The sequence below is a fragment of the Mobula birostris genome, chromosome 9 (assembly GCF_030028105.1).
Source record: "Mobula birostris isolate sMobBir1 chromosome 9, sMobBir1.hap1, whole genome shotgun sequence".
NCBI lineage: Eukaryota > Metazoa > Chordata > Chondrichthyes > Myliobatiformes > Myliobatidae > Mobula > Mobula birostris.
In genome coordinates, this window is record NC_092378.1 from 54,522,878 (window position 1) to 54,544,899 (window position 22,022).

Here is a 22,022-nt window from a genome sequence, read left to right on the forward strand (position 1 = left end):
TGGAGTATTATGTGCAGTTCTGGGCACTGTATTACAGGAAGGATGTGGAATCTGTGGAGAGGGTGCAGAAGAGAATGTAGCCCAGGCTGTTGCCTGGGCTAGAGAATATTAGCAATAAGATGTTGGATAAACCGGGATTATTTTCTCTGGAGTGTCAGAGGGGCAATCTGATAGAAGTATAAAACCTTATGACAGGCATAGAGTAGAAAGTTGATGTCCCTTTTTCACAGGATGAAAATCTTTAGTGCTAAAAGGCATTAACTTTTAATGTGGCGGTGGTGGGGGAGGGGGTGAGATTAAAGGAGATTTAAAAGGCAACTTCTTTAACATAGAAAATGATGGGTGCCCAGAACATGTTGCCATGGGAAATGGTGAAAGCAGATACAGTAGCAATGTTTAAGAGATATTTAGACAGACATGTGAACTGGCAGGGAATGGAGGGATACAGACCATGTACAGGCCGATGGGATTAGGATCATAGTCAGAAGTTGCTGTGGGCTGAAAAGCCAGTTCCTTTGCTGTGCAAGTCATGGTGGTGTACAACTTATCAATAGTAAACCGATTACTACATGAACTTGCTGACCTCTTCCTTAGTGGTAGAGCATGAATCTCACATGGGTTTGTGAGGTGCCCTTGGAGTAGCCTGGGTAACTATAATTCATTTTCTAAATGGTTAACACTGCTGCCATTGTGTGTTGGTGGTGGAGGGAGGGAATGGCACATAAATGGGCCTTTTTTGGTCTTAAATGGCACTGAGCCTCTGGAAAACTGTTGGGACTTGCATTCATCTGGGAAAGGGGAGATTATTCCATCATACTCCTCACAACTGCCTTGTCGATGGTAAGGCAGAAGGCCAGTTAGTTGCAATGGAAAATTGCATCTGACCTGTTCTTGTAGTCACTCTGTGTCTGATTCAGCTGTATTTCTAATTCATGGAGACTCCTTCCTCGCCTATTGATGGTGGGAGATTTGACTCATTGTATGTGTTATAACTACGTTGGAGATTATTTCCTGGCCACATTACATAAAAAATATTGTATCTGTTTATCAGCCTATGCTGTATATTAACAAGGCATGGCTGCATGCAGATATGGGCTGTTTCACTTGCTGAGAAGACAATGGAATTGAGCATTCTGGTTTTACTCCACTTCTGATCTTACAATGGAAGGAAAGTCATTGATGAAGCAGTTGAAGATCAGCCAAGGACACTGCCCTGAGGGATTCCCGGGGCTGGTAAAGACTAAAACAAATTGTTACCCATTGGGAACCTTTTCCAAACCAACAAGAATCAATACATTTCCAGTTTATCTTTATTGTCAACTTTCCTGATTAAGCAAATTTACAGTGTGATTGGAACCTGTAACTCAATCCACGTTGTTATGTCTGACAACAACTGTATGGTTAGAGACTCCTGCCCCAAGGTCCAGTCATGGTGTGTTCTATTGTAAATGGAAGTCCAGTTTATTTATTGAAGATTGGCAATGACTGCTGATGGCCATACTGTGCCAGTTACTGGAGCACCAGCCCAGTGATGCTGTAGCGCACAGGTTCCCATCCTGGAGTCCACAGATCCCTTGGTTAATGATAAGGCTCCATAGTATAAAAAAAAGTTGAAAACCCCTGCTGTAGTGAGGGAGATTATTGGGTGGCCTTTGCTACAGCGAGGAAGGCTGTATTCATCACCATGGTCAGTTTCACTGGACTATATCAACTGGAGTGGATCTTTTAATGGCATATCTCCCTCACACAGTCCAAACCCAAAGTCTTGTATGTGAGCAGACCAGACTCTGATGAGGGATGTGCTGATTTTGTGCATCAGAATTCCAGGTCATTCAAATGCAATGAATGTGATGCATCCTTCAACTCAAAGATTGGTCTAGGCCAGCACGAGTTCTACATGCACCCAGCTCTGCACAACTTGACGAGAAGAGCCAATGTACCTCCAAGTCTTCTAGTTGCACAGAAACCGGTTAAGAAAGGTAGACCTCAATCAATATAGACTATTGGCCTTGGAGCAAAAATAATACATTGGCAAGAAAAACATTTATGTTTTCCTTGACAGTGTGATAAGGCTCCAAGACCAATAAACAGATTTCATATTAAAGGAAACTAGAGTTTGTCCAATTGAGAGATAAGTATTTAAATACTAATAGGTAAGATGAACATGAGGTTAACTTCAGTCATAGTCAGTGCATCTATTACCAACCAGACAGAATCTATATACAGATAGAGACATACTTCAGCAGCTTTGGCCATATTAGATAATCCATCATTAGATATTATTAATAATGATTTTCAGTTTTAGGATTTTAGGAAATGTTACTAATATTTCTGTAGACAAAAAGGGAAAGGCCATACAAGCTTGAAACAAGGAAGCTAAAGTTGAGATGTATAGCCTTCACTGTAATGCTAATAAAAAAAAGGTCTGGCAAGGGAACTGATGGGTTCTAGCTAACAGTAGTGTTTGTTGATCTTGCAAAAGCATTTGACTCCCTTGGCCATTTGCTTATTGTTAGACCAGATTTGGGTGGGGTGGGGTGTCGCACTCGTTTTGTAAACCTCATCACAAACTTGTATGCCGGTTCCAACAATCTTGTTGAGAATGGCAAGTCTAAATTTGGATCTATCTATTTTAAGATGGGTAAACTGTGGTGACCTGCTTTCCTCATTATTTAACATTGTCATGGACACTCTATTCCAGCGATCCCCAACCACTGGGCCATGGACCGGTACCAGGCCGCAAAGCCATGTGCGACCCGGCCGTGAGGAAATGATATGAGTCAATTGCACCTTTCATCATTCCCTGTCACGCCCACTGTTGATCTTGAACATAGGGTTGCCAACTGTCTCGTATTTGCCAGGACATCCTGTATATTGGGCTAAATTGGTTTGTCCCATACCAGACCGCCCTTGTCCCGTATTTCCCCCACTAAGGTAGAGCGTTCCCATTTCGTGCCGAAATGGCGTGAAACGAAGAAGCAATTACCATTAATTTATATGGGAAAATTTTTTGAGCTTTCCCAGACCCAAAAATTAACCTAACAAATCATACCAAATGACACATAAAACCTAAAATAACACTAACATATAGTAAAAGCAGGAATGATATGATAAATACACAGCCTATATAAAGTAGAAATAATGTATGTACAGTATAGTCTGGAAGATGAAGGCAAAACCGGTCTGTGGGGGAAAAAATCAGCACGTACATGTATGTGCGTACCTGTGCAAGGCTTCATGGTCTTGGTAGTCTTTTTCCGGGGTAAAGTGTCCCGGGATTTGACTGCTACTTTTGTCCTTTATTTGGGAGTGAGAAAGTTGGCAACCCTAACTGTAAAAGACATGTTGAGGTGAGTTTAACCCTATTTCAACACCCACCCCGGTCAGCTGGTCCGCAAGAATATTGTCAATATTAAATCGGTCCGCGGTGCAAAAAAGGTTGGGGATCCCTAATCTATTCTGTTTATTAGATAGGGATGGTTCTGGTTTCTATCTTGCTGCTTGTTGGAGTGATTTTGGGGTTTAGATCATTTACATTTAGCAAAGGGCTTTGGCTACCAATCTTCTGTTCCTCGATAATGTATTGTGGAGTCAGTGTGGGACAATGTATTCCTAAAAGCTGTGGATCCCAGTCCAGACGCTGCTGGCGTCTGTGGGATGGATGCAAATCAGAAGGTGTGAAGTTTGTATGTAGCTTCAAAATTAGCTAAGAGAGACTAGCAAATGATACTTAAAAGGTTGACGATGGATATGCAATGGCAAGCATTTAAAGATCGCATGGATGAACTACAACAATTGTTCATCCCAGTTTGGCAAAAGAATAAACCAGGGAAGGTAGTGCACCCATGGCTGACAAGGGAAATTGGGGATAGTATCAATTCCAAAGAAGAAACATACAAATTAGCCAGAAAAAGCGGCACACCTGAGGACTGGGAGAAATTCAGAGTCCAACAGAGGAGGACAAAGGGCTTAGTTAGGAAAGGGGAGAAAAAGATTATTAGAGAAAGTTGGCAGGGAACATAAAAACTGACTGTAAAACCTTTTATAGATATGTGAAAAGAAAAAGATTGGTTAAGACAAATGTAGGTCCCTTACAGTCAGAAACAGGTGAATTGATTATGGGGAGCAAGGACATGGCAGACCAAATGAGTAACTACTTTGGTTCTGTCTTCACTAAGGAGGACATAAATAATCTTCCGGAAATAGTAGGGAACTGAGGGTCTAGTGAGATGGAAGAACTGAAGGAGATACATGTTAGTAGGGAAGTAGTGTTAGGTAAATTGAAGGGATTAAAGGCAGATAAATCCCCAGGGCCAGATGGTCTGCATCCCAGAGTGCTTAAGGAAGTAGCCCAAGAAATAGTGGATGCATTAGTGATAATTTTTCAAAACTCTTTAGATTCTGGATTAGTTCCTGAGGATTGGAGGATGGCTAATGTAACCCCGCTTTTTAAAAAAGGAGGGAGAGAGAACTGGGGAATTATAGACCGGTTAGCCTGACATCGGTGGTGGGGAAAATGCTAGTCAGTTATCAAAGATGTGATAACAGCACATTTGGAAAGCGGTGAAATCATCGGACAAAGTCAGCATGGATTTGTGAAAGGAAAATCATGTCTGACGAATCTCAGAATTTTTTGAGGATGTAACTAGTAGAGTGGATAGGGGAGAACCAGTGGATGTGGTATATTTGGATTTTCAAAAGGCTTTTGACAAGGTGCCACACAGGAGATTAGTGTGCAAACTTAAAGCACACGGTATTGGGGGTAAGGTATTGATGTGGATAGAGAATTGGTTGGCAGACAGGAAGCAAAGAGTGGGAATAAACGGGACCTTTTCAGAATGGCAGGCAGCGACTAGTGGGGTACCGCAAGGCTCAGTGCTGGGACCCCAGTTGTTTACAATATATATTAATGACTTAGACGAAGGAATTAAATGCAGCATCTCCAAGTTTGCGGATGACACGAAGCTGGGCAGCAGTGTTAGCTGTGAGGAGGATGCTGAGTGACTTGGATAGGTTAGGTGAGTGGGCAAATTCATGGCAGATGCAATTTAATGTGGATAAATGTGAGGTTATCCACTTCGGCGGCAAGAACAGGAAAACAGATTATTATCTGAATGATGGCCGATTAGGAAAAGGGGAGGTGCAACAAGACCTGGGTGTCATTATACACCAGTCATTGAAAGTGGGCATGCAGGTACAGCAGGCGGTGAAAAAGGCGAATGGTTTGCTGGCATTCATAGCAAGAGGATTCGAGTACAGGAACAGGGAGGTACTACAGCAGTTGTACAAAGCCTTGGTGAGACCACACCTGGAGTATTGTGTGCAGTTTTGGTCCCCTAATTTGAGGAAAGAGATTCTTGCCATAGAGAAAGTACAAAGAAGGTTCACCAGATTGATTTCTGGGATGGCAGGACTTTCATATGATGAAAGACTGGATCGACTAGGCTTATACTCGCTGGAATTTAGAAGATTGAGGGGGATCTTATTGAAACATATAAAATTCTAAAGGGATTGGACAGGCTAGATGCAGGAAGATTGTTCGCTATGTTGGGGAAGTCCAGAGGGAGTTAGATATGGCCCTTGTGGCTAAAGGGATCAGGGCGTATGGAGAGAAGGCGTGTACAGGGTTCTGAGTTAGGATGATCAGCCATGATCATACTGAATGGTGGTGTAAGCTCGAAGGGCCGAATGGCCTACTCCTGCACCTATTTTCTATGTTTCTAAAGCATTGTCTATACTTTGTAAATATGGAACTGCCTTTGTGTTTAGCAAATAAACATCGAGCCACACGTTGGGCCAGCAGACCTTTCCACCGAAAGCGTCTCAGTATGATGTCTGCTGTACCTGGTTCTGTTGAATAAAGAAGCTGCTTTGTATCTACCAGTAATTCTCCGGTGACTTCATTCACGCAACAACATTTGGTATCAGAAGTGGGATACCTTCGTGACCCATCATGTGACCAATAATCTTAGCAGTCTAAGTGGGTGAGTATTTTCTAAAATCGCACTCAGACTTGGATCTGTTTGGGTCAGCGGTACACAGGAACACAAGGTACCACAAACGCGGAGAGCTGAACTGCTAGATATACAAGCAGTGTGCATGCGTGCATGTGTGTTTATGTAAGTGAGGAAACTTTGCATGTTAACTTGGTGAGAAGGAGCCACCACTTGCGAAGAATGGTTACCGATGGTTCGGGACGCCAGAGTGGAGGCATGTACACTCGTTCGGGGAGCTGCACTTTAGTGCACATTTTGCAAGTGTGATGCAAAGGAATACAGCAGGCATCATGAGTTCAGGCGCTCAAAAGTGGCAGATTGCAGAGTACATACTCTGCAGTTTTAAGTACTGTTTAACTGGTACCCGTCTTTTATATTTTGCGTGGTATGGGAATCAGTGTAGAGGCACTTCATTGTCAGGAGAAAAGACAGGCAGGATGTCAGAGTGACCAAGGCCATGTGTGGCGCTGACTGCTGGACAGATCACAGGCTCATTGTCTCCAAAATGAAGCTCCGTATCAGAACCAAGAGGCAACCACAAGGAAGCACGGCTATGAAAAGAATCAATGTGGCCAGGCTGAAGAACTCCAGCATAGCTTCAGCACTGGCTGAAGATTTAGAAAGCAAGCTTGCTGACCTGCATCTTGCAGGCAGCGCTGTGGACGACTGGGATGCTGTCCATTCATCTGCACTGAAGATGCTAGGGCTCTCTACCCGCAAGCAGCATGACTGGTTCGATGAGAATGATGAGAAGACACAGGCTCTACTTGTTGAAAAGCACTGCCTTCATCGTGCCCATCAGAACAACCCACCATCAGCTGTCACGAAAAACGCCTTTACCAGTGCTCGCAGGACAGTCCAGAATAAACTGCGTAAAATGCAAGATGCCTGGCTGAGTACCAAGGCAGATGAAATACAGGGATATGCTGACAGAAACGACTTGAAACGATTCTATGAAGCCCTCAACACTCTCTACAGACCTGTCTCTCGGGAGTACCCCCCTCCTGAGCATAGATGGTACAACTCTCATTACAGAGAAGGCTCAGATCCTGCAGAGATGGGCTGAACACTTTGAAGCCGTCCTCAACTGACCGTCATCTATTAATGATGAGGCGATAGACAGGATTCCCCAGGTTGACATTAACAGCACCATGGATGACCCACCGGTAGTAGTCGAAGTCACGGAAGCTGTCAGCCAGCTATCCAGTGGCAAAGCCCCAGGGGCAGACACCATACCTGCAGAGATCTACAAAGCCAGTGGTCCTGTACTTATAGAGAAGCTCACCGAGTTGTTCCAGTCTTTTTGGAAGCAAGGATCCATTCCTCAGGAACTTAAAGATGCATCCATCATACACCTCTACAAGAGGAAGGGCAATCGACAAGTATGCGACAACCACCAATGAATTTCGCTGCTCTCCATCGCAGGAAAAACCCTTGCAAGAGTCCTGCTAAATCGTCTGGTCACTCATCTGGAGCTGGGCCTACTGCCAGCGTCAGTGTGGCTTTCGCAAAGGTCGTGGTACTATTGACATGATTTTTATCGCGCGCCAACTTCAGGAGAAGTGTCAGGAGCAGAATCGCGAACTCTACACAACTTTTGTTGACCTCACAAAAGCCTTCGACACTGTCTGCTGACAAGGTCTGTGGAAGATCATATCAAAGTTCGGCTGCCCCGCCAAATTCATTCAGATGGTATGCCAGTTCCATGATGGCATGATGACCAGAGTGCTGGACGGCGGAGAATCCTCTGAGGCGTTCCCAGTCACCAATGGCGTCAAACAGGGCTGTGTGCTTGCACCCACACTGTTCAGCATGATGTTTACTGCTGTGCTGAATGATGCCTTCCAGGACAGTGATGCTGGAGTCAGCCTCAAGTACAGAGTGGATGGGAAGCTCTTCAACCTGAGGAGACTTCAAGCTATTAGCAAAGTGAAGGAGACTGTTCTGAGAGACCTCCTCTTTGCCGATGACTGCGCCCTGTATGCTGGCTCAGAGCCAGAGATGCAAGTCAACATGGACAAATTCTCCATGGCTTGTGACAACTTTGGACTCACCATCAACATCAAAAAGACCGAAGTCATGCACCAGCCTGCTCCTCATGCACCGTACACAGAACCCAAAATCACAATCAAAGGACAGAAACTACAGGCAGTGAACCAGTTTACTTACCTTGGCAGCACCCTCTCCCGAGCAGTGACTATTGATACAGAAGTTAACTGCAGAATAGTGAAGGCAAGTTCTGCTTTCGGTAGACTGCGCTCCACTGTATGGGAACATCGAGGAAGCAGTCCAGCAACAAAACTGAAGGTCTACAGAGCCGTGGTACTCACTACCCTCCTGTATGTCTGTGAAACATGGATTGTGTGTCGAAGGCATGCAAGACAGCTCAAACATTTCCCCATGACTTGTCTTCGCAGAATATTAGGTATCAGATGGCAAGATAAAGTACCAGACACTGAACTTCTCTCTAAAGCAAGTCTACCATCAGTCCACACACTGCTGATGAGAGCACGGACCCAGTGGGCAGGCCATATCATCCGCATGCCGGACGAGCGCATACCCAAGCAACTCCTTTTTGGGGAACTCTCTGCTGGAAGACGCTCGCGTGGAGGGCAGAAGAAACGTTACAAAGACACAATAAAGGCCTCCCTGAAGTCATTTGACATAGACACGACCTGCTGGGAAACGCTGGCACAAGACTGCCCTACCTGGCGCGGCCTCATCCACAAGGGCTGTCAAGCTTACGAAGCAAGGCGCATTGCTGAAGCACAACATAAGCGCAAGCTGCACAAGTCCAGACCCACCAGCGCAATGACTGCAGTGCCTACACGTGTCTGCCCAACATGTGCCAGGACAATTCATGCCTGAATTGGCCTGACCAGTCATCTTCGGACACACCGCATCCAGTCTCAAAGTGACTAATGGTGTTGAGGTCTTCATCGACGACGATGGACACACCACAGTGTGGGAATTAGTGTGGAGTTACTTCAGGGAAAAGCTTTACCCAGATATATGTGTCAGGATGGCACCTATTGAGACCAAGCAATGTCGGGTTGAAAACCCTGATGATCCGAGCCAGCCCTTGACAATGAATATGACCATTCACAAGCCCAGGGCCGGACTTTAGGCAGGGCTAGGCTGGGCCGCAGCCCAGGGGCCAAAGCTGCAGAGCAGCCCAAAATAGGTAGCTATCATCATGGCGGACAAAAAAAAATACGTGAGTGGAGCACAGAAAAGAAAATATATACAAGGAAACAAGGACCGTAAGAAAGAAGCATTAAAGAAGACATTGAAATTGACAGAATTTTTTAAACCTGTTCTCGATGATGCAGCAGTACCATCGCTCTCGTCACAGTCTGGGACCAGTGGACAAATAGAGACTTGTTCAACAGCTAGCGCTAGTGCTAGCACCTGCGTTAGCACAGGACCACCGTCCTTGCCACAGTCAGCAGCTAACCTCGAAGAGGCAGAGAGCATGACTTTGGGATTCCTGACCACAGAGGCCTCCGAGCAACCAAGTCGGGCCACCATTAATGTTAACGTTACTGCTACTGAGGATCCTTACAGCACTGATCCTGCTCACTGGGGAAAGGAAATGTTAGATGATTCAGTCTGAGCGTACTGGGCTAAGAAAGGGCCGGAGTCCTGCCGGAATACGGATATGCATATCAAAGCTTCGGAATGAGTATACAAACAGCAGAGACGTTTTTTCTCCAAATTTCACTTCAAACTCAGGCTCATAAATGGTGAGTACATATCAAGGCAATGGCTCTTATATTCCCCTTCCACTGGCTATGTTTTGTTTTGCATGTCGCATCTTCAGTGATGGTAACTCAGTCCATCTTCAAACCTGACTTTAGCGACTGGAAACATGTCGCTGAGCGCATAGGAGAGCATGAAAATAGCAAACACCACAGGAAAACGATACTGACCTACGTTACACTAGCACCTGACAACAGAAGAATAGATACAGAACTGCAAAAACAGTTCGAGTCAGAGTGTGTCTACTGGACCGACGTATTGAGAAGAGTGGTGGCGGTTGTGAAATTTTTGGTCGAGAGGGGACTGGCTATCCGAGGCTCCAGTGACATATTTGGCAGGCCTGATAACGGCAACTACATGGGCATTCTAGAGGTAATAAGTGAGTTTGACCTATTTTTGAAGGCACACATACAGAAATTTGGAAATGCAGGATCAGGCACCCCTTCATATCTTTCACCTAAAACATGTGAGGAGTTTATTGAGCTCATTTCCATTTTACTTTCTCAGAACACACGGTTGGGAAAAATACCTAGATAAAAATGCTATGGTATTGTTTGAGAAATAAGGCCTATGGTATGTGCAGCAATAGCTAAATGAAGATTTAAGATTGGGTATATCATACTTCGTCTCCCTCATAACTTTACTTAGCCAACTTAGCAAAAAAAGCAAAAAAAGCCAAGGTCAATTTTTGAGTGCTTAACGGTGGGGTCGACCTACTCTGTCCGTGGGCCAGTGAGATAGACCCAAGAAAGTGCAAGAGAGATCGTAAAGTGGCTATAGTGGAAGCAGCTGCTATGATGTACCAGAGAGTTTGTTTTGCTTGCCAGCGATGAGGGCACGAAGCAAAGAACTGCTGGAATAGACGTGGGAGGGTAAAGGAGTTATTGGGACATGGTTGGAGGCAGTGTCCAAGAAAAAGGAAAGAAAAACAGGTGAATGTCACAGCAGACACACTATCTCTCAACCCATCGGTGCCCAGTCTGACTGTTGATCAGATCATAGAGCTAGTAAAGAAAAAGATGTGGCGGCGGGCCCCACTGCCAGCGCTGGTGCCCCGTGGATGTACGCAACAGCATTGTTAGGAGGACAGCAATGCAATATGCCAATGGACACAGGGGCATTGGTATCAATAACTGGCCTACCCTTGCCAACAACCGGACAGGCCATTTATATTCGGGGTGTAGGAGGGAAAACAGTGAAAGCAGAGAGAAGCGAGGCACAAATACTAGAAAACAGGGGAGTGTAGCTTCCAGTGTATTTCTGGGTATGTCCAAATAATGAGGACACCATCCCTGGAATAGACATCCTAAAGGAAGCAGGAGCTGTTATAGATTCAGGAAAAGGAGAAATAACATGGACAAGTCAGGGCAGCAAACATGTACAACCAATAGAACACACAGTCTGGCTAGCATAGTCCAACAGCCGCCCCGATCATCAGAGACTGGAGCCAGGACTGCATCTATGAGTTACTTTGTCAGCAGTTCCCAGCAGTGTGGGGTATACACAAGCAAGATTGTGATTGAGTAAAGATAAACTCAGTTAAAATAGAGAGGGGTCTGTATAAACCCCATAAGTAGTACCCTATAAATACTGACACACTGACCGCTGTTCAGGGTAAAGTAAAAGAACTAAAACACCTGGAGATACTCAGAGTGACTGTGGCAACTACTAACTTGGCTATATGGCCGGTAAAGAAGCCCAGTGGATCATATCCATTAATAACAGGCTATACCACCCTTAAGACCAAACTGAGATTGCATCCCTTAGTGGCGGGCCCTGCAACAATCCTGAATGGCCTGTCTCCAGAACATAAAGCTTTTCCAGTCCCTCCGAGGCCAGACATTACTGCGAATAAGGCAGCGGAGGAACAAGAGGCAATTAAAATTGCAAGTGCTCAGGAAGAAATGACAGAAGCCAGTTTGGTAAAATTATATGATGAGGTGGGGGCAGAAGAGAAGGAGAGGGGGCAGAGAAAGGAGCAAAGCAGGGACCAGATGGGAGCTAGGCACACAGGTAGGAAAGAGACGTGGTGGTCCCACCATGTATTAGGCAGATACTACTGAAGCTACATCATGGAGTAATCACAGGTTGCGGAGAGCCTGGGGCCTACAGGGATAGAATGACACAGTATGTGAAAGACCTTTGTAATCAACTTAAAGTGTTGAAGGACCTTGCGATGCAACAGCAGCGAATCGCTGATCAGAGAGAGCCAGAGGGAAGGGAGATAGTCCTTCCACAGTCCGGTGACCAAGTTATAGTGAGGGTGCTGCCGGAAAGGCCAGGGCTTGCCCCCAGCTGGGCAGAGCCACAGGTGGTACTCTTAACCCATGATACTTGTGTCTGTGTGCAGAGTCGGCGAGACAGCCAGTGGAAACACTGGATTCAAGTTAAAGCATATGACTCACCCTCTTGTTGCTCCCACAGACAGAGCGGTGGATCAAGTGTAATTACAGAGATCCTAAGAGAGGAACACCAGCCAGACCACAGCTGATGAAAACATACCCAGAGAAAATGCAAAGGCAGAAGACCCCAACAGCGTGACAGAAGCAGCAGACAGCGAGACGGAAACCATGAAGAGCATGCTAAAGTGTGATGATGATGGTACTTTGTAAATGAAGGCTGGCTGCTGAAGGTAGATGATTAGTTTAATAGCATAGAATAGAAAAGATATTGGAAAATAGATGGGGAAGGATTTTTTAAAGTTAAAGTAGAGACAACAAGTTCCACAACTTCGATGGCATTTCAGACTGCACACGGCATCTGAAAGCAGCAACCTCCAGTCTGAGGGGCTGGGCCCTTTCAGCAGTCGCGCCAGTGATTGACTGGACATTTCGGAAGGGGGTGCCACTAGGGAGAGGTCCTTGCAGAAGCCGCATTTCTAATGACTTGTTCAAATTTCTGGAACAACCTCTCTGCTTAACATTTGGTAGGTAGTGATTAGGGGATGCTAAAGTAGATCTTGGCACACAAAATTGGGGGGGGGGGAGGAATTTCGAGGCAGGGCTTTTTTGCTGCCCTATTTGAGTAGATCTCCTAGGTTGGCCTTTCCTGGTACAAATTTATTTTTTTTCCCGAAGAGGAGGGACTGTTAGAGTAATTTTGGGTTCAGGTTATTTACATTTAGTAAATGGCTTTGGCTACCAGTTTTCTGTTCCTGTATTGTGGAGTCAGCGTGGGACAATGCATTCCTAAAAGCTGTGGATCCCAGTCCAGATGCTGCTGACGTATGCGGGATGGATGCCAATCAGAAGGTGTGAAGTTTGTATGTAGCTTCAAAAGAAAGCATTGTCTATACTTTGTAGATATGGAATTGCCTTGTGCTTAGCAAATAAATATCAAGCCCCACGTTGGGCCAGAAGACCTTTCTACCGAAAGCATCTCCATATGATGCCTGCTGTACCTGGTTCTGTCGAATAAAGAAGCTGCTTTGTATCTACCAGTAACTCTCTCTGGGGATTTCATTCGTGCAACAACACTGCTGACAATATGTCATGTACAGCTTTAGCCTTTGTTGATGATGTCCTTGTGAGCAGCTCTCACAAGGACGTGGTCAATATCCTCAAGGTCCAGGAGAACATCTGTAAGAATACAAGTCTTGAAGTTAATCTCGACAAGACTGCTGACTATGATATATGGAGTGTAAAAATAATACGCTCCTTTTTAACGCTACCTATAATTGGATTTTCAATGGAGGAGAAGTTTCATTTATTAATCCAAGTAACATTGAGAAATATCTTGACCTCAGGATCGATCCCTGGATTGAATGTTCCAGCCATGATTGGATAAATAAACTTGAGAGATGAAAATACTGAGGGCTAGGATTTTAGGATATATTCCATCCCTCGAATTTATTATTCTTTAATATTTCATAATGCTTCCAATAGCATCCTTTCCAAGTTGGTCCAGGGCCCAGTGAAGGAATTTTTATACCTCCCCATGAGTTTTTAACAATAGAATTTTATATTCCAAATATAGAATTGGTGGTCTGAGATCCTCAGGTTTGAAATGCAAATACCATTTGCTATCATTAAAAATATCAGGACTTAATAATTTCTAAACAGAGAATGGTACTTTTGGGTTTTGGATTTGCCAGGAGTGACATTGAAGAGAAAGTTACGGAAATATAAGCAAATACAAGTGTCTCAATGCCACCAGTTATTTAGATGAGGTTGTGAGGAATAAGGAAGAAAGGATACATCACAGAGGTTAAGGGGAACAGTTGGCAGGCGGTGGATTGACCAGTGGAACAGGCAAGGCCACGAAGGGATTGGGGCTTGCTCCCCACTTTGACCCCACATGTTTACCTCCTCAATACACTGATCAGTAGAGGCCTGATAATAACAGCAACCCAGCGACAGATATTTAACCCCTTCAATACAGAGGATGGCTTAAAGGGATCACAGCAGAGAATGTTGAGGTTTGTATCTGCTGTGCAGAGGCCACAGACCGCAGATCCGATAATGCTGATCAGGATGAGTTTCACTAGAGTTGCAGTGAAACCCTGGCTGCTGGACTTCCTCACATGCGCTACACCATGGAGCTTAACCAACAAGAGGATGGGCAACCGCCGTCACACACCAATCCTTGCCTTGTGGTAAAGAGAAAACATAGCGTCCCACGTTGCCTTGACAAAGTGCCGGAGGCTGGTTAAACAGGATAAGGTTGCTGGGGAAGCTGAAGAGAAAAAAAAACACAGAAATGTCCTTGAGAATCAACACTCCGCATATGCTGGAAATCCAAAATAAAAACAGAGATACTTATTAACTCATCTCACGTCAGCTGTCCACCTACATACTGCTCACTCCTCGTTCACAGTCAGCCCACACCCACTCTTTTCTATACACCATCCATAACCAAGCGCTGAGCACTCTTGGGATTACTTCAGCCAGTCATACCCAAGAGAACAGCCAAACACTGAATCAGCCTTCGTGTTACTGGTGTTATGGAATTGATTGATATGACCTGAAAAACTCAAAATATACACATCTGATCTATCATGATGTGTACAGATCATGATACACATGATCATGATCATGTCGCTTCAGTGAGCACTGGGCAGTGCCATACTACTGCAACCCGTCCCTGGAGCATCACGATGTAATAGCAGATGGCTCTGGGAACACTTCCTTCGTGTGATTCAAATTTTGGGAGCTGGGTGTCGCCAGCAGGGCCAGCATTTACTGTCCGTCCCAAGTTAGCCACAGCAAGGAGCTGCAGGGTTACTGAACTGAATGAATTGCAGCAGTCATCCTGAAGGTGGTGCTCTTGCAATGCTGGAAAGAAGGGAATCCCAGTGACAATGGAATACTGTCAATGTATCACCCCGGTCAGGATGGTGGGCAGCTCGGAAGGGAGCCTGCAGGTGATGGTGGACTGGGCATGGATTTGTGAGGTGCTGTAGTGACTAACAGGTGCACATGAGGGAGATGTGCCACTCACCAGGATCCAGCCTGACCATCAGTAGATAGGCCACAAACACCGCCAGCAGCAGCTTGCGCAGAGATACCAAATGTAGACTTCGTCCACACAACCCTAACACTTGCTTAATGAACTTGAACGTGTGGCGTGGTGTGTAGTGTGCTGCAGAGAGAGAGGAGGCAATATAAACATTGTATGATTATCCTCAACATCAACACAAGTGAACCTGCAGACAGCCAGAGATCCAGAGCAAAAAACACAAAATGCAGGAGGAACCCGACATCTATTGAGAGGATTAAACAGTCAGTGATTCAGGCCAAGAATCTATCACCCACTGAGTTCCTCCTTGATCTAGCTTTTATAAATTAGTTTCATGAGAAAGTGTACAGGTGGATTAGTAAGTTTGCAGATGACCTGAAAGTCAGTGGTGTTGCAGATAGCGTAGAAGGTTGTCGTAGGTTACAATGGGACATTGATAGTTGACAGGGTGCAGAGCTGGTCTGAGACGTGGCAGATGGAGATCAATCTGGAAAAGTATGAAGTGAAACACTTTTGAAGGTCAAACGAAGTATGGGATTAATGGCAGTGTGTGAGAACAGAGGGATCTTGGGGTCCATGTCCATAGAACCCTTGCAGTTGCCATGCAAGTTGATAGGGTAGTTAAGAATCTTCATTAGTCAGGAGATTGAGTTCAGTAGCTGCAAGGTAATGTTGCAGCTCTACAAAACTATAGACTACACTTGGAGCATTATGTTCAGTTCTGATCACCTCATTATATAGGAAGGATGTGGAAGCTTTAGAGAGGGTACAGAGGGGATTTATCAGGATGATGCCTGAATTAGAAAGCATTTTTTATGAGAATAGGGTGAGTAAGCCAGGGCTTTTCACTGGAGAGGAAGAGGAGAGGTGACTTAACAGAGGCATAGATTGAATGGATAGCCAGAGTTTTTCCGCAGGGTAGAAATAACTAATACAAGGGGGCATAATTTTCAGGTTTTTCGAGGAAAGTATCAGGGTATGCTTTTTACACAGAGAGTGATAGATCTGTGGAACATGCGCCAGGGGTGACAGTAGAGGCAGAGACATTAAGGACATTGAAGAGACTCTTAGATAGGCACATGGATGAAAGTAAAATTGAAGGCTATACAGACAGAAAGGGTTAGAATGATCCTGGAGAAGATTAAAGGATCAGCACAACATTGTGGGCTGAAGGGTCTATGATATAAGACAGGACGGCAGAGAAGACAGCATTGCAATAATCCTAGATGCAAAATGCCAGAGATAAGGATTTAGTGGACTAAGATGGAAGGTCCGAGGATACAGCTTGGCAACAACGACAAGTTTAGAGCAAAAGGACTGACTTTTAGAGTAAAAGGTACTCATTACCTGTTCCAAGCTCAATACCAAGCCACACACACACAAAAAAACAGAGGAACTGCTCTCCAAATCTACACCACAGCAGCTTTATGAGAGCATGTTTTTAATGCAGGTTAGAATCCAACAAAGACAGAGCAGTGTATGACAGAGCGGTGTAGCAAAGGCTGTACGAAGTGTGTGCACCATTTTCACAGCCTTTACAGTTTAACAGCTTGCTGCCAGCTCACCAGGAATCAAGACGGTGTAGAAGACAGTAGGAAAGGGATACAGGGCCTCTTGTCGGTCAGCAGTTGCAATAACATGAGGGCAAAAGATTAGACAGAAACCCAACAAATCAGGAAAAGTCAACAGCAAGAAACTGCAAGAACAGAAATACAGTCAGAATATACGGGGGCTGCTCAAGACCACTGAACTGTTTCCCTCCCCACAGAGGCTGCCAATTTCCAGCATTCTGGTCCAAAATCAGGGGTTGTTCTGCTGTGGTTGTTTTGTCGCTTGTTGTGTTTTATGTGGTTTTGCTCTTTGTGTTAACGCAAATGCTGTATTTCTCTGTATATACACATGTACACATGATAAGTACAGTGCCAATAAAAAGTATTCACCCCTTTGAAAAGTTTCATGTTTTATTGTTTTACAACATTGAATTACAGTGGATTTAATTTTGGCTCTTTTGATACTGATAATCAGAAAAAGACTCTTTCATGTCAAAGTGAAAACAGATCTCTACAAGGTGATTTAAATTAATTACAAATATAAAACACAAAATAGTATTCACCCCCTTTAATTTGACACATCAAATCATCACTGGTACAGCCAATTGCTTTGAGAAGTCACATAATTAGTTAAATAGAGATTTGTTTTTGGAGACCTGTGTGCAGTCAAGTTATTTCAATTGATTGCACTAGAAATACACCTGTATTTGGAATGTCCAACTGCTGGTTAGTCAGTATCCTGGCACAAACTACACCATGAAGACAAAAGAACACTCCAAACAAGTCTGCGAAAAGGATATTGAAACACAAGTCAGGAGATGGATAGAAGAAAATTTCCAAGTCACTGAATGCCCCTTGAAGAACAGTTAAGTCAATCATCAAGAAATGGAAAGAATATCACACAGCTGTAAATCTGCTAGAGCAGGCCATCCTCAAAAAACTGAGAGACTGTGTAAGAAGGGGACTAGTGAGGGAGGCCACTAAGAGACCTATGACAACTCTGGAGAAGTTACAAGCTTTAGTGCAGGGGTCGGCAACCTTTTTGCCTCTGTGGGCCAGATCACATATTAATGAGTGGACAGTTGGCCAGATAAATGCCATAAAAAACTTGAAATATGGGAATTATCCATTTAAATACATCTAGTTATGTTTTGCCTCAAATTAATGAATAACGCATGCTAGAAAATCATTTGTGCTTAACCAAGGATGCCAATTAGTAATCAAAGAACTCAGTTTAGTTGCAATTTATTTCAATCAAGGCATCTTTTGAATCTATTAAGAGGACACAAAGAATCTTTAAACATAAAACCTATGAAGATGATGCATTGAATGGTGGTAAATTAAGTATAATAAAAAAGAAACTTTTAATGCAAACAGTCAACAAATCAATGTGAAACTTGATGCTTTTTGTTGCTTGAAGGCTTCTCAATATTGGGTGTTAGACTTGTTGATGCCAAGAGCAAGACATTATCCAGATGGGCATCAGTCAATCTTGTTCTCAAATGGTTCTTGGTGTGCTTCATTTTTGAAAATAATTGCTCACACAGATAAGTGCTGCCAAACAATGATGCCATCTTTTTTTCATGGCCCACGAGGTCAGGATACTTCCCACTTGGATGAATATATTTTCCATAGAAGTCAAGCACTGACACATCCTCAGAATGAAATTTTGATCTCAATATGTTGTCACACTGCATCTCAATCAATTCCATTTGAAAAATTTCTGATGCAGTGTCCACTTTTTGAGACAATACGTTTTGAGACTTCGTAGCTGGCACGGGTATTTCCTGCATTTTCACTGCTTTCTTTGGCAAAAAATGACGTTTGTTTTCCGAAACTAGCCTTCATTCGCTCAACTTCATCTTTCCTTGCTTGCCCAGTAAACTTGTTAAAATTTCCACTATGGTGGGTCTTGTAATGTTGCCTGATATTTGTCACAGCAACATTTTCTAGGCAAATGAGACAAACTGGTTTCCCAGCTTGCTCGATGAAGAAGTAATCTAGTGTCCAAGTGTCTTGGAAATTTCGGCACTCAGAGTCTACCTTCCTGCGTTTTGCATTCATTGCCATTGGAATTTTTTTCATCGATTTTATTTTGAAACGCGAGTTATTCAACAAGTATCGTAGCACATATAAATATCTGGATATTTAGTGTGGATTTCTTGTTAAAACACAGTGACGCTGTTTCTGTTTACAAATTTGAACGATCCCATCTGAAAACCTGCGCGTGCACGGAGAGTATCTAATACATATTAATAAGGTAGTCTGCCTTCCCGTCATTCGTATACAGTATACCAGTGTTTGGTTTGGAACAAAACAGAACCTGGGGCCAGTGTAACAAGACGCCATGCATATCCATCAGCTTGGTCGCGTCAAACACTCAGAATAAGGAAAAATCGCTCGCGGGCCAGATAAGCATAGTATCCCAGTATTTGCCCGTGGGCCATAGGTTGCCTACCCCTGCTTTAGTGGCTGAGATGGGAGAGACCGTGCATACAACAACCGTTGCCCAGGTGCTTTACCAGTCCCAGCTTTGTAGGACAGTGGCAAGCAGAAAGCCACTGTTGAAAAAAACTCACATGAAATCTTGAACAGTTTGCCAGAAGGCATGTGGTAGACTCTGAAGTCAGCTGGAAAAAGTTTTTATGGTCTGATGAAATTAAAATTGAGTTTTTTGGACATTATATAAGCATAAGTCAAACACTGCACATCATTAAAAAAAAAACACCATCCCTACTGGTGGTGGCTGCATCATACTGTAGGGATGTTTCACTGCAGCAAGCTCTGGAAGGCTTGTGAAGGTAGAGGGTCAAATGATGCAGCAAAATACAGGGAAATTCTGGATGAAAACCTGACACAGTCTGTGTGAGAACTGCGACTTGGAAGAAGATTTGTTTTCCAGCAAGACTGTGACCCCAAACATAAAGCCAGAGCTACACCAGAATGGCTTAAAAACAACAAAGTTAATGTCTTGGAATGGCCAAATCAGACTCCAGATCTCGATCCAATTGAGAATTTGTGGCTAACTTGAAAAGGGCTGTTCACTCTTGATCCCCATGCAATGCTTGAGCAGTTTTATAAAGAAGAATGGGGAAAAATTGCAGTTCCAGATGTGCAAAGCTGATAGAGGCCTAGCCACACAGATCAAAGCTGTAATTGCTCCAAAGGTGCATCTACTAAATAGTGTCTTGAAGGGGGTAAATACTTATGCAATCAATTGTGTTTTATATTTGTAATTAATTTAGATCCCTTTGTACAGATCTGTTTTCATTTTGACATGAGTTTTTTCCTGTTGATCAGTGTAAAACAAAGCCAAATTGAATCCACTGTGATCCAATGTTGTAAAACAATAAAAGATGAAAACTCCCAAGGGGGAGTGAATACTTTTTATAAGTGCTGTACATCGGAATTTGAATCTGTGTCTTTGAATTTGGTGTTACACAAGCCCTGCAGGTAGCAAGGGATCATTCATTCCAACTAGTCTATGTGGTTATGGCCCCTGGGTCAGGGGCTCTGGAAGTTGGAAGTGAGTCTGGAACAGGGACTGGAGGTTGGAAGCCGAGAGAAAGCCTGTCCTGGAGTTGGTGACGTGTGGGGGAGGGAGAAAATGGGCTTGTATTGCTATTGTTCTGCTGAACTATGCAGGCATGCTACGTCGGCATCAGAATGTGTGGTGACATTTGTGGGATGTAGGTTGTGTTGGTTGTTAAAGCAAATGACACATTTCAGCGTATGTTAACATGGGAGCAGAACCAGGCCACTCGGCCCATCGAGTCACTCACTCATTACTAATTTCGCTTCCTTTCAAACCCATTCTCATCTTCCTCCTGTAACTCTCAACACCTTTAAGAAAGGAAAAATAAATCAGTAATGGTCGATTGGTGGACCAGACTCGATGAACCAAATGGCCTAATTCTGTTCGTATGTCTTAACAAGAGCTCATCAACCGCCACTTTAAATATACCAATGACTTGGCCTCCACAACTGTGGCAATGAATTCCACAGATTCACTACGTTCTGGCTCCTCATCGCTGTTTGTAAATGGTTCTGAATCAGGCTGATACTGATGGTTACCTGAGCACCTCTGCTTGTTGCATTCTGCTGGATCCTGGCTCCTGCCATCCACCGGCTCCTGCTCCAGCAACCTGGACCTCCTTTGCGAAACCAGCTCCAGTGCCAATTCCTTCTGCTGCTCCGTCAACACTGCTGTGTCCGTGATCTCCTTCTCTGCCTCTGCGTAGAGACCAAGCGGCAGCAGCACATGCAGGACGTACAGCTCCAGCACCACAGCCACGCCGCCTGGGGCACGGCCACTGGCTCTGTCCCTCAGCCAGCTGCAGACCGCCTGCTGTACCAGGCCTGGCTCTCCAGCCTTGCTGTAGAGAATGATGCTATCACAAAAGAATTTCATCAGCTCCATGCATCTTCAGGGGCGTTAAATATTCCATAAAAGATAACAAACAGCAGCGATTATGTCGTGGGCTATGCGGTGGTGCAGGTAGTAGAGCCTCTGCTTCACTGCCCCACGGATCTGGGTTTAATCCCCGACCCCTGGTGCTGTCAGTGTGGAGTTTGAACTCTCTCCCTGTACCCACATGGATTGCCCCCAGGTGCTCTGGTTTCCTCCCACATCGCAAAGATTTGTTGCTATGTGGCTGGATGGCAGGAGAATTGGTGGGGGTGGGAATACCAAAGACGATGCATGACTGGAGATGTGAGGGGGGGAACACGATTGACGGATTTACTGACATAGAGTCAGAGCACCAAAAATGACTGTGTGACGAGAATAAGAAGTGAGAATGAAAACAAGAGATAAAACGCAAACAACGAACACCGACAGGGAGAGGAATTGTTGACGGCCGGCCCCAGAGCCTGCACCGGGACTCGTGTAAGTATTCAGCATTCCATGGGGAGCGAGGGGAGGGGGTGCCGCAGGCTCAGGTACTGGCTGAAGTTTCAGAGTGCCTCACAGTTATGCAACACAGAAACCGGTTCTGCACCCCAAGTAGCCCATGCTGACCAAAGGTATCTACCTACCTGAGCTACCTCCCATTTGCTTTTCCATATTCCTCTATAGTTTTCCCAATCACACAATGGTCCAAATACCTTGTAAAAATGTTGTAATTGTATCTGCTTCTACCAGTTCCAATGGCAGCCCGTTCCATACACTCACTTTCCTCTGACCTCTTTTAAACCTTATCCCCCCTCACCATAAATCTAGTTTTACATACCCCTACTTTAGGGTAAAAAGACTGCA

At 44.4% G+C, this 22,022-nt stretch overlaps 1 protein-coding gene across 2 annotated transcripts in view; it reads right to left on the reverse strand.

Annotated features, from left to right (window-relative positions):
• Positions 1-424: 424 nt before the first annotated feature.
• The window catches only part of pex26 (peroxisomal biogenesis factor 26), a 24,566-nt gene continuing 2,968 nt past the window's right edge, over positions 425-22,022 (reverse strand). The window contains exons 3-5 of one of the 2 annotated variants that reach the window (XM_072268095.1): positions 20,840-21,156; positions 15,198-15,338; positions 425-14,432 (exon numbers count right to left, since the gene is read on the reverse strand). In XM_072268095.1, the coding sequence (XP_072124196.1) occupies positions 14,329-14,432; positions 15,198-15,338; positions 20,840-21,156 (562 nt within the window). In that variant the 3' untranslated portion in view covers positions 425-14,328. The remainder of the gene's footprint in view (positions 14,433-15,197; positions 15,339-20,839; positions 21,157-22,022) is intronic. The other variant, XM_072268096.1, reaches the window with a different exon arrangement.